The 13,934-nt window shown below is 37.6% G+C and overlaps 1 protein-coding gene across 2 annotated transcripts in view; it reads left to right on the forward strand.

Moving 5' to 3' along the window:
- The window catches only part of CDH19 (cadherin 19), an 86,663-nt gene that overhangs the window by 52,989 nt on the left and 19,740 nt on the right, over positions 1-13,934 (forward strand). For both annotated transcript variants that reach the window (XM_070049866.2, XM_070049868.2), the window contains one exon: positions 8,215-8,336. In XM_070049866.2, coding sequence (XP_069905967.2) covers positions 8,215-8,336 — 122 coding nt within the window. The remainder of the gene's footprint in view (positions 1-8,214; positions 8,337-13,934) is intronic.

Below are 13,934 nucleotides of genomic sequence, written 5' to 3' on the forward strand. Positions count from 1 at the left end.
CTGCTATTCCAGGCCACAGCAGAGAGCTAGATCGGAAGTGGATCAGCCAGGACTAGAACCGGTGTCCATACGGGACCCGGGCGTTAACCCACTGCGCCACAGCGCTGGCCACAGTTGTGGATTTTAATACTCCACTGTCATCAATGGACACATTTTCCAAGCAGTAAATCGGCAGATACATCAAAGTTGAACCATATGGTTGAGCAAATGGACCTTTATATACATGTACAGAAAATTTCACCCAAGAGTTGTAGAATACATATTGTTCTCATTAGCACTTGGAGCATTTTCTAGGGTAATGCATGTATTAGGCAGCAAATCAAGACTTAGTGGATTTAAAAAGATGATATCTTTTCAATCTCAAAGGAACACTAGAAATCAACAAGAAGAAGAACAAAAGGAAATTTAGAAATTAATGGACATTAAACAACATGCCACTGAAAGACTAATGGATCAGTGAAGAAATTTAAAACAAAATCAAAAACTTTTGTGAGGAGAGGTTCCAAGATGGTAGAATCGGGAGGGAGCTTACTGCTCTAGTTTAGGGTAAGATAGTTTCCAACAACAACAACAACAAAAAAGTGGAGAGAGTGAAATTTCAGGGAAGAGTTAAGGAGAAAACAGCAGAAGCTCCACGGAAGGAAGAGAGATGGTGTGGCTCTACGTAGAGGGTGTGGACACAGCTTGAGCATGGACACAACACAGGACCCCAGCAGCTGAGATCCTCAGCACCAGCTTTGGAGAGTGAGGTGAGACTGGACTGCAGCAGCCCAAGCTGTTGGCGATAAAGCTGTGGGGAAAGCCTGGCACGAATCTGGCCTGGAGCCATGTGGAGGACAGGGTACCTGCCAACCTGGAACCAAGAAAGGGGCACGTTTCTCTCGCTGTCCCCCTGACAATGGCGCCCTGCAAACTGTTGAGAGGTTGGGCACAATTTTGGACATATGCAACAGCTGTGCTAGCTTGTGTCTGTGTGCCCAGCAACCAGCAGAGAGGAGATGCCTAAGTATGGCTGGGAGGATTGACAGGGCACTGGCACCCAGGCTGGACTGTGAAATGCCCCCAGCCTCCCAACACATCATGGGCTCTGGGGCTTTAATTGTCTAGGCAGGACATCCACAGGCAGCTGGCTCTGTGAGTGTCTCCACCTCTCTGTGCATGGCACAGATTGGCAGGGCAGAGTGGATCCTTAGCACCCCGGGACTGTGGGAAACTTGTGTGCTGCCACTGTGGAAACACTCTGGCTAAATGGGAAGCTGCAGGCTGTGGCTGGGTCTCTGGGCAATCTCTGGGGGTGGCTCCACACACTCAGGGCTCCCTGATTGCCTGGGGTGGGATTTTGCAGATCAAAACTACAATGAGAAATCTGATGTTATAAAAAGGACAAAGATGAACAAATGCTGCTAATGATGTGGAGAAAAAGGAACTCCTATATGCTGTTGGTGGGAATATAAATTAGTGCAGCCATTGTGGAAAACAGTAATGGAGATTTCCTGAAATCCTGGAACTGGAACTGTCATATGATCCATCAATCCTGCTATTGGGTATATATTGAAAAGACATGAACTTACTTTATCCAGGAGATGCCTGGTTCTCCATATTTATTGCAGCACTGTTCACAATAGCAAATTATGGAATCAACCTTAGTGTCCATCATCAGATGAAGGGTAATATACTACAAATTCATGCTGGAATACTATTCAGCTATTAAAAAGAATGAAATCCTGTCATGAGCAGCAAAATTTATGGAACTGGAGGATGTCACGTTGAGCAAAATAAGCCAATGCAGACAATTTCAGCATATTCTCCCTCACATGTGTAAGTTAAAATTAATAAAAACAACAACTACTGGGGCCAGCACTGTGGTTTAGTGGGCTAAGCCTCTGCCTGTGGTGCCAGCATCCCATATGGGCACCAGTTTCATGTCCTGGCTGCTCCTCTTATGATCCAGCACTCTGCTTATGGCCTAGAAAAGAAGATGGCCCAAGTCATTGGGCATTCGAACCCACGTGGGAGACGAGGAAGAAGCTCCTGGCTCTTAGCTTCAGATTGGCTCACTTCTGACCATTGTAGCCATTTTGGGAGTGAATTAGTGGATGGAAGATGTTTCTCTCTGTCTCTTTCTCTCTTTCTGTGTTATAACTACTTCTCAAATAAATAAATAAAATCTTAAAAGCAAAATGAAACAAACAACAACAAACACAGAACAACCAAAAAACCATCTGAACATGGAATATTGATCCCTGGAAGTTGAAAGGAATGGGAGGAAGGAAAAGAATCTGGATAAGAAATATAGGGGAAGGTGGTTGTGGTTTATAAATAATAACCAAGATGCTCATATGAGATGTTAGCAGAGGAAATGGGGCGAGTGGTACACGGGAACTTTATGTATTACTACTTCATATATTTTGTTTTGTCAACTCCAAAATATTCTGTAATAAAATGGACAAAAAATGGAAAAAGGAAAAATAATAAGAAGGTGATTTGAAATTATTTCAACTCCCTTGAAAAAAGTTGAGTGAATGAGCACTGAAGTGAATTTAATGGAAGCATAACATTTAATAAGAGTATATATATTATATACATATATAACATTTGAAACACATATATCACACAGCTTTATACTTCATAGTTGGAATTGATCTTTTAGAGCAAAAGTCTCAAAGTTTTTAGTAAAATTTTAAATGTAAAACTCGTGCATTATAGAACATTGTATTAAATAACTCAAATAAAAGAAGATAAAAATGCAAAAAATAAAAATGATTTATTTATTTATTTGGATGGCAGAGAGATCTTCCATCTGCTGATTCACTCCCCAGATACCCATGATTTCTGGGGTTAGACCAGGCTGAGGCCGGGAGTAAGAGCTTCATCTGGGTCTCCTATGTGTTTGGCAGGGGCCAAGCACTTACCTGGGCAGTCCTCTACTGTTTTTCCCAGGCCACTAACAGGGAGCTGGATTGGCAGTGGAGCAGCTGGGACCCATATGAGATGCCAGTGTCACAGGCACTGGTTTTATCCACTATAATATAACCTTATGTTCTAAATGATAATGAGGGTCAAAGTGGCTATACATTGAATATTTTTTGAAAGATTTCTTTATGTGACAGGCAGAGCGACAGAGAGAGAGGGAGAGACAGAGTGAAAGATCCTCTAACCCCTGCTTCACTCCCCAAATCATCATAAACATTTAGGTCTGGTTGAAGCTGAAGCCAATTGTCAGGAACTCCATTCCATTCTCCCACATGGGTGACAGGGTCCCGAGTACTTGGCCATCCTCTATTTCCTTCCTAGGCACTCTAATAGGAAGCTGTTAATTAACAGGAAGACATATTAACACATTAACAGAAGCACATCAGCTGATACTTCCAACTGTGCTCCAGTAGGGGTTGCCAAAGTTAATCTACTGTACCACAACACTGGCCCAGACTGAGTATTTTTAGATTCTATATAATTTTATCATTAGAACCTTATCATTATTTAATAATGGAGTGATTAAGGCATTAAGGAATGTATAGGAACCGTACATTCATGATGATCTGCTCCTAATGTTTAACTAGGGATCTTCAAAAAGTTCATGGAAAATGTTTAAGTAAAAACCATGAATGGATTCTTTTAAAAAAGTTGTACCAAAATAAATTTATATTTTAATTTAATTTTCCATAAATTAAAAAATATTTACAAGGAGAGAAGGAGGAATAGGAGGAAAAAGAGATAGAGGGAGAGAGAGAGAGCGAGCAAGAGAGAGAGAGAACATAAATCTTCCATCTGCTGTTTTATTCCCAAATGGTTGCAACAGCAGGAGCTGGGCTGTTCTAAAGCCAGGAGCCAGGAGCTTAAGCCCTGAGTTCAGCATCTGCTGCTTTCCCAAGTGCATTAGCAGGGATCCGCATTGGAAGTGGAGCAGCTGGGTCTTGAACCAGCACCCTTATGGGATGCCGGCTCTGCAGAAGGTAGGTTAATCCTCAATGCCACAGTGCTGGCCCCAATTTTTCCATGAATTTTTGAAGTACTTTCACATAATCAATTTTGTTAGAAAGAAACCACACACAAAAAAAACACATTTTATGTAGTGAAAAATTTCATATTGCAATAATAATTTTATAGGAGGGCAGAGAAGTTAGAAGATGGGAAATGAGGTTTACAGGCAAAATATAGTAAGATAAATATTTTCAGACACCCACAAACATAATGCTGATTTAACATGATTTCAATGACACATTTAGGATTTTTCTTTCTTCTTTCTTTTAAGGGAAAACTTGTCTGAAAATACTTTTGTTGCATTGGGTAACACATTTTCATTTACTTTTCTCAAAATTTAAATAATAGCTAGATGATTAAGCCCATTTTTGAACTATTTGGGGAGAAATACGTGTACCACTTTATTAATCCTATGATATGAATGCAAGAAAGATTAAGTTTGACCATTTGATCTTCAATAATATATGCAAATAGTTAATATAAATAAATCTCTTCACCAGGGGGAAACAGAGTATCATATAAAATTTATAAAAACTCTAGCTGCATTTTTTAAGCATTGTGAAAAGTTTGCAACACAAGTAAGCTGATTACAGGAAAGAGATATTCCTTTTTAACATTTGTTTTTCCAGCAAATGAAGTTCATTGTGCTTAGTAGTGTCTTTCCTGGAAAGCTTCCCAAGCTAAGAGCCAAGCTATTTATCAGTTTGCCAGCGAAATGAACAAAACCACTAATTAAATTGAAGCTGTGAAGATCTATGCATGTTTTACACAGCCATACTAAAAGCACAGGTTGAACTCAACTTTAAACATTTTTAAGATAAATGATAACAGTTTAGATGAATGTCATATTTATTTTCCTTCGGTGTATTCACATCTGAATATAAGTTTTATAATGAACTTATTTATGAAAAAAAGATGTTCTGTGATTATAGATCATGTGTTTATAGCATAACTAATGTGAATGGGGGTTAGTTCCTGAATAATTCTAGCCTTGAAATTTTTAGAAATATCATTTTCTTTTTGAAACATTATCTTCGTTTAATTGAAAGGCAGATATAGAGGAGACACAGACCTTCAGCCAGCTTGCACACTCTTCCAAATGCATGTGGCAGCCAGAGCTAAACAACACTGAACCTAGGAAACCAAAAACCAAGCTGAGTTTCCCATGTGGGGCAGGGACCCAAGTTCTTGAGCCATCACCTGCTACCTCCAGAGTGCACATGCGCAGGAAGCTGCTATATTCATTGGCATCTCATGTATTCCAAGATGGACTATGGGCATCCTATGCAGAATCTTAAATGCACCAAATGTTTGCCTATAGAAATATCTTTTAATTTTTACTCATTTATTTATATATTTTAATCTTAAATGTAATACAACAAGGATCTTCTCAAAATGAAAATTCCTAAGTTCCGTTATTTCCTAAAGGCCATTGATTGGGTTTTGTGTGTGTAATAAACTTAAGTTTCATTTTTCATTAATTGGATATTGCAATTTCCATTAATTTCAACAGTCAATTGTTGGGGGAAAATAACTAGAAAATCTCATGCCTACCCAGATAATGTCACTGCGTGTAATGTAAGGAAATAGTTTCTTTTTTTTTTCTTTTTTTTTTATTTATTTGACAGGTAGAATTATAGACAGTGAGAGAGAGAGACAGAGAGAAAGGTCTTCCTTCCGTTGGTTCACTCCCCTAAATGGCCGCTACGGCCGATGCTGCACTGATCCAAAGCCAGGATCCAGGTGCCTACTCCTGGGCTCACATGCGGGTGCAGACACCCAAGCACTTGGGCCATCCTCTACTGCCCTCCCAGGCCACAGCAGAGAGCTGGACTGGAAGAGGAGCAACAGAGACTAGAACTCGGTGCCCATATGGGATGCCAGTGCTGCAGGCGGAGGATTAATCACGTGAGCCACGCCACCAGACCAAGAAATTGTTTCATTAAATCAAGATGTTATACACAGGGGATTTCCTAAGAGAAAGCCAAAGCAAGAAAAAACTAAGAGATACATCCCATTATCTTCATGTTCTCAGGATAAACATATAGAATTCACAGAACAGGATTTAGCATAACTTGTTACAAATAATTCATCCAGAATTCATTGGATAATTAGAATGACCACCTGAATTTGCCAATCAACTTTATCTAATGGAAAACTGAACATTTCATATCACTTTGACCACATACACCTTTATAGTTGGCACAAGGACTTTGCTGAAATTATTCTCTTCACCTGCAGAGAAGCTGGGTTTCAAAGGAGCTCCATTTGCTGATGATCACCTGTCCCAGGGAGGGTCCCCAATAGGCAGAAAGACAAACACAGGCTGTAGAGTGGTCAAGAAGCTCATTGGGTTCTTTAAGAATTTATCTCCACTCTAAAAGGACATAGCTCTTATAATTACAAATTTTCTAACATAAATGCTTAAAGAAAAAGGAGGGAAAGTATGTTCCTTTATCTTGAAGAGACAGAATTAAGCATCCTAATTTTAATGTGCATTTGCCCTTAAAAACTGCAATTAGAAAAATAATACTTTCCCATTAACAACATAGTAATCAAAAGAAACATGGGCTTCCATCTGACAATGTCTGAAGACCGCTCTGGTCCTTACACTGGGGTGCAGAGTCCACCAGCATGCAGTCAGCTGAGCCCAGGGGCTGAACTTGGCCTCAAGCCAGGCACAGGACAACCCCACCCCCTCAACAAAGAATCATGCAAACTGTAACATCAGCAGAGAAAAGGCTGAACCACTGTATTACAGGTCTTTTTGATTTTCTCCTCTGTGACTTTCTACTTTGCAATTTTCTTCCTGAAATGTCTTTTCCGTATCAATTGTAGAGATTTTAAAATAAGAAAAACTAATGTTTCATGATGTGATGGCAAACATTTTCACAGATTGTTGCTTTGTGATGAGTGTTTTGTCTGATGATTGTTTTGTGTTATTCTTGCCTTTAAAAATGTATTTAAGCATAATTTTCTGCCTCCACAGTTTCTGGATTTTGTGACCATTCAGATCATTTCACCTAGGCTTTATTGAAGTACTTTATTTTGAATTTGCTTATATCATTAGTATATACTCATTTTTCTTTGTAAAAGCTACAATCTCTAAACATCATTGGCTCAGAGTACCAATAGTAATCATTATAACCTGTCATTTCCACTTTGAGTTGAAAAAATAATTTCTCAATTTTTTTCAAGTAAATTTGATGATTAATAATGCATATATTAAATATTAAGCGAGTTAATGCAAATAATTGCATACTTTAGCAAGATCTCTGTATAACAGATTATCTTTTTATTTTCATTCCTACCTAGAGTGCATGGCAGAGTTACTCAATAAATATGTTTTTAAAGATTTATTTTATTTTTTTTTTTGAAAGAACTACAGAGAGAGGTAGAGACAGAGAGAGGTCTTCCATCCACTGGTCCACTCCCAAGATGATCACAACGGCCAGAGCCGCGCCGATCCAAAGCCAGGAGCCAGGAGCTCCTTCCAGGGCTCCAGTGCAGGGGCCCAAGCACTTGGGCCATCTTCTACTGCTTTCCCAGGCCATAGCAGAGAGCTGGATCGGGAGAGGAGCAGCTGAGACTATGTGATGCTGGTGCTTCAGGCCAGGGCTTTAACCTGCTGCGCCAAAGCGCCAGCCCCATCAGTAAATATTTATTTGAGATGAGTATGTTGCATACAGAATTTTTATAAGATATATCATGGATAAATATGTAAATCATGAGGTTGGTGGAGTGCTGCAGCCACTTGCAATGCTGGCATCCATATTTGAGCACTAGTTTGAGTCCCAGCCATTCTGCTTCAGATTCAGCTCCCTACTAATGAAATTGGGAAAGCATTAGATGATGGCCAAAATAGTTGTGTCCCTGCCACCCATCTTAGAGACCAGGATGGAGTTCTTGGCTCCTGTTTTCAAAACTGGACCAGCCCTAGGCATTTCAATCATTTAGGGAGTGAACCAATAGTGAGAATATATGATTCTCTTTGTCTATTTCTCTCTTTCTCTTCCTCTGTCTCTCTGTCCTTCTATCTCTCCCTCTTTATCACTCTGCCTTTAAAATAAACAACTTTTTTTAGTAAAAATATGTGAATCATATTGCAATCCTGTCCTTGGCTTTTTTAGAGCAACGTTCAAATAAATGGCATAGCTTTTCATATATTTTCATGACACTTTTCTACAGGCAGCATCACAGTCTTTTATTTCTGTTTCTATCTTTAATTTGCAGACAATGTACAGCAGATCTCGTCAGTCCCCGTATATGTGCAAATTCTTAATATCAATGATCATGCTCCTGAGTTGTCTCAATACTATGAGACTTACGTTTGTGAAAATGCAGACCCTGGTCAGGTAAGAATCTATAATAATTACTGAAATTGAAACATTGCATCATATTTCCATGTATTATTATGAATATATGTCATATGCATTCACAGATATCATATAATATAATATTTGTGTATTGTGTAATTTATGTAAGTCATTCAATAAAATAGTCAATGTATTCTATTATACAATAATAATTATTCTATATAACATACTTCACATATTATGTATGAGTACTATATAATGCATTACATATAATATTTTGTACTTATTCATTGTATTTTGAAATATTGGAAATATGCATTATTCTAAATATACATAAAATACTTTTAAGCTGTGAATTGAGTATAATAATATAAATTTCTTTTTTATTTAGTAACATGCAAACTTCAAGTTTTCTATTTCTCTCTGTCTCTCTCTCTCACTGTCTAACTCTGTCAAATAAATAAAAAAAATAAAAAAATTAGTTTATTTCATCTTCTACATAGAGTTCTATAAATGCTCCAGGTAGTAAATATACTTACTGAACAAAATTATATATTCAGTGTTCTCAGTTGGGCTTAAGTTACTGGACAGAAGATTTGGGAAAAGAGCAAAATTTTATAAAATGAGGGAATTGAGGTCTGGACATAGTACTAGATGTGTGTGATAAGTATTTCCAAGAGTAAGCTACTTGTCTCTATTAACTATAATGGACTTTCTATCCTAACTCCATAATGTTTTTTAATAATGATTATGGATAAAACGTTCATAATAACTATTCTACTGAAAAGACAGACACATGCATTGCTAGAAGAACTGGCTTCTTTTGGGGTCATTTCAGAGTGTATTTCATATCTTGAGTGCCTGAGTGGAATGTTCATTCTTTTCATAGATCCTGGATGATAAATTAAAACTCAAATATTGGTATATTTGTAGCATCGAGGGATAATAGCCTATTTTGAGAATGAATGTGTTCTACTCATTGCTGACTTCCAGTGACATCATTCTCATAGGAAGCTTTGAGTACAAAGCATAGGTGAATTAATTAGTAGAGGAAGAGTAGACAAAATTTCTTAGTGTACAGTTCTCTGACATACGTTCTCAGAGACTTTGCCATTTTCCTAATATCAGCAAGTATTAGTGGAAAACTCAGTAATATGTTATTTAACATTTTTATTGATCTGGTCATAAGTTCACAATTTTATCTTTTTTTAAAATTCTCTTCTTGTTAACATTCTGAATTGCTTTCATTTAAAAACATTACTTGTGCTTTCTAACGTACAGTTTTCTTCAGATTAACCTTTATTTCTGAAATACCTATTGAAAATTTTATTATGTTGCAAAAGTGAATTAAACATTACATAAAGTATATCAATGAATGCTTACTCCACTATATTCACTGACAACAGTATCTACAATAGCCTATATAGGACTCAACCACGTTGAGTGTGTCCCACTTGTACACACACACACACACACACACACTATAACAATGTTATTCAGCTATAAGAAATAATGAAATCCTGTATTTACAGCAAATTTAACGGAATGGAAGGCATCCTATTAGGTAAAATAAGCTAGATACAGAGAGACAAAGACTGTGTTTTCTTCCACATATTTGGAAATTTAGAAAAAAAAAACAAATTGAACATAGAATATTAATTACTAGAGGTTTCAGTGGGTAGAACAGTTGTAGGGAGTTTGGGGTTTGAATTGGATAACAAATCATTATTGCTTAAAGCAAATATATTACTTGAAATACCCCAAACATTGTTCAAGCATTAACCCATTTGATTGTGCATTACAAGTCTCAAGTTAATAGAAGAAACTCGAGTCTATATAATTGTTTTAACCCAGGAGCTGATATCAGCATTCAGGCACATAACCATTACTCTCCATTCTCTCTCTCTCTCTCTCTCTCTCTCTTTCATCTTATATTGACTATATATTATCATTTTACAGTGTCTGTGTCTTATTTTGCATACTTTCTGGATTGTAAGATTTTGTTTTCATATTTTGATACTATACAGGGAAGTTCTCAATAATATTTAATTGAATAAATGACTATGATGTGCTGTCGGAAATCAAGGAATATTTTGTTTCTGTGATTCTCTGTCATAATCCTTTACTACCTAGAAATTCAAACCCTTAATATGGGTAAAATAAGCCATTTTAATAAGGGTAGAAACAATTGTTTGATCAAAAACATCTCTTTCATATGTATTCTTTTAATTTGGCATCCTAATCAGAGTCATACTATCAGGTAAAACATTATTTTTAATGATTTTCATACCATGTTTAAAACTCCGTAATTTCCACCTGGACATGCTCTATAGACCTTTGGCATGAACATGGATTTCACAGGAAAAGTCCATATGGACACATGTGTTGGAATTTTACAGCCATTGGTATGATGGGGGCTCCTAGGGAGTGAGTGTGGACAGAGAATGATGTGTCTAAAGACTGTGGCTTGGAAACTTCAATATCAAGTACATGGGGAAATGAGAAAGCACTAGAAAAATATTGTAATCAGAAATAAAGAAAGTGCCTCTCAATGAAAGAGTTATTACCTGCTTTATTTGCTGATTATAGACCAGGATGCACACTAACATTCCCATTAAAAAGATATTTGGGGTTTACTGGATTATTTATAGCTAAGAAAGGATGTCACCCAGGAAGGAAGGAAAAATAAATGGGAATACAGAAGAAAATGAGATGCAACCATAAGTCCCATAATATTTATGGATTAGTAAAGAAAGAAAAAAAAATACTTCAAAGGAGACTGTTGATACAGGAAGTAAACGAGGTAACTGTTGACACAGACATGCATGGAGATCATTTTTGATTGAGGAAGTGTGAGTAGATTTGTCACGATTGTAGAGAAAATTTTTGATAGTTTACCAAATGATCAAATTTACTCTTTACAAACCATGTCATTGATCAAATAATTAAAATAAATCTATGTGAATGAAATGAGAGTGCAGAACAACATATGAAAATATGTGGAAAGAAATTGCATTGGACACTTACTAAGAGCAGCCAAGGTGATGGCATTCAAGGCAATTGATAGAGGAGAGAGATGCACTCAACTCTATTCAAACAAAAGGCTGGAGAGCTTTAGGTGCTGGATAAAGCTGTGAGAAAATGCTGGGGGATGCGATAGTAGAGAAAAGGTAAATGTGATTTTGGTATCTGTTTTGGGAGCCAGTGTTGCATTGCAGTGGGTTTAGCCACCACTTACTACATTGGTATCCCATATTGGTGTTCTGATTTCAGCCCCAGCTACTCTAATTCCAATCCAGCTTCCTGCTAGTGTGCCTGGGAGGCAACACTTGGGTCTCTGCTACCCATGTGGGTGATAGGGATGGAGTCTCTGGCTCCTGGTTTCAGCTCTAACTGTTGCTGATATTTGAGAAATGAATCAGGGGGTTGACGATATTCTCTCTTTCACTCTCTCTCTCGCTCTCTCTCTCCACTTATTTTTCTGTTACTCTGCCTTTCAAATATGTACACAAATCTGTAAAAAGAAATCTGTGTTTTAAATAACTGCTGACTATTGGAGTTAGGCTCCTGTAATCCACCGGTACTGGCACCTGCGATTCTTAATGATTGTGCTTCCAAGGGTAGCTCCTAGGATCTTGAGAAAGACAGTCCTGGGTTGTAAAAATGGAAAGATTGGTTGAAGATGTATCTATATTACAAGAGGTCAGAGGAAAGAACTTGCAACGGTCAGTTTTCTTAAAGTACATGCTCTAGGAGAAGGGAGGCGAAGGAACAATCTTTACATGGAAGGGAATGACAAGTTAAAATAAAATGGATTCATGTTCCAAACGCGTATGCTCAAAGACAATAAATAATTTTTGATTACATCTTTTTCAAAAAATGAAACGTCTATCTTTGTGATTATAGAAATTCAAAATTATTATATATATGATATATATGGTGTAAAATCATAGACATCAAGTAGAATAATCAATCATTTAAGAACTTTTTTTCATTTTTAAATGTGCATTTATATTTACTTATTTAAAAAGCACGGCAACAGAAAAAGAGAGAGAATCAGGGAGAGAGAGACCTCTTCCATCTCTTGGTTCACTTCTCAATTACCTGCAAGAGCCAGGGATAGATCAGGATGGAGTTAGCAGCAGGAACTTAATCCAGGTCACCCACAGAGATGGCAGGAACTCAAGAATTTGTGGCATCATCTAGTGCCTCCCAATGTGCCTTTGAAAGAATCTGCATCAGAAATGGAGCATCCATGGCTAAAACCAGGCACTTACAACCTGGATAGTGGTATCCCAAGTGGTGACTTAACCTGCTGTGCCACAACATCTGCCCTTCTATAAAAATACTTTAAAGCACCCCTTTCCTTCCAGCAACATTTGGATACTCGCTATCTTTAGCAATGTTGAATTTATAAAGTATATTTGTTGTAAAATCATAAAGACGATAAAACATCCAATTTATATTTAGTAAAACAGAAATATCCATATTCCTGTTATAAAACACGTTGAGATAGTGGTTGTCCTGTTGCATGACTTGTTTCTTTTATCTATCATTTTATATCATTCACTCTCTGATTCCTGATTTGGGAAAATTCACTTGTTATAATTTCATTCTCATAGCCTGAAATTTTGCTCACATGATCAATTTCACCATCCTCTGTAGTCCACATTCTTGATTTCTACTTTTGATATTCATCTTCCAATCCTCAAAAATTGAACCATTGTCTACTGTTAATTATTTTTTCTCTGTTATTATGGAAATAAGAAAATAAGAGAAGCTCTGAACTTTCAACTGTTTTCAGTGAAAGCTAAAATCAGACTAAAATGATAGTGTGCCAATTATCTCTTCAGTCTTTGTAAAAGTTCACGTAATACTTTGAGCAGCACAAACAAGAAACGGTAGAAGAATGATGCAATGGTGAAGATCAATTTCATTATTATATCATCTGTCTATGCTATTAACCAGAAAAGTTTCTTCTTTTATTCTTAAGTTTTTTTTTTGAAAGACAGTGTTTGTTTTTCTTTTTTTGGTAGAAAGCTTTTATTTAAGAAATATAAATTTCATAAGTACAACTTTTAGATTGTAGTGGTTCTTACTCCCTTACCTGTCCTCCCACCCCCAAACCATCCCACCTCCTATTCTTCTCCCATCCCATTCTTCATTAAGATTCATTTTTAATTATCTTTATATACAGAGGATCAACTCTATACTAAGTAAGATTTCAACAGTTTGTACCAACACAGACACACACAGCATAAAGTACTGTTATTTATTTATTTATTTATTTTGACAGGCAGAGTGGACAGTGAGAGAGAGAGACAGAGAGAAAGGTCTTCCTTTGCCGTTGGTTCACCCTCCAATGGCCGCCGCGGCTGGCCTGCTGCGGCCGGTGCACCGCACTGATCTGATGGCAGGAGCCAGGTACTTCTCCTGGTCTCCCATGGGGTGCAGGGCCCAAGGACTTGGGCCATCCTCCACTGCACTCCCTGGCCACAGCAGAGGGCTGGCCTGGAAGAGGGGCAACCGGGACAGAATCTGGCGCCCCGACCGGGACTAGAACCCGGTGTGCCGGCGCTGCAAGGCGGAGGATTAGCCTAGTGAGCCGCGGCACCTGAAGTACTGTTTTAAGACAAG

The sequence above is a fragment of the Oryctolagus cuniculus genome, chromosome 10 (genome assembly GCF_051225735.1).
Source record: "Oryctolagus cuniculus isolate XC-2025 breed Fujian yellow rabbit chromosome 10, ASM5122573v1, whole genome shotgun sequence".
Taxonomy (NCBI): Eukaryota; Metazoa; Chordata; class Mammalia; order Lagomorpha; family Leporidae; genus Oryctolagus; species Oryctolagus cuniculus.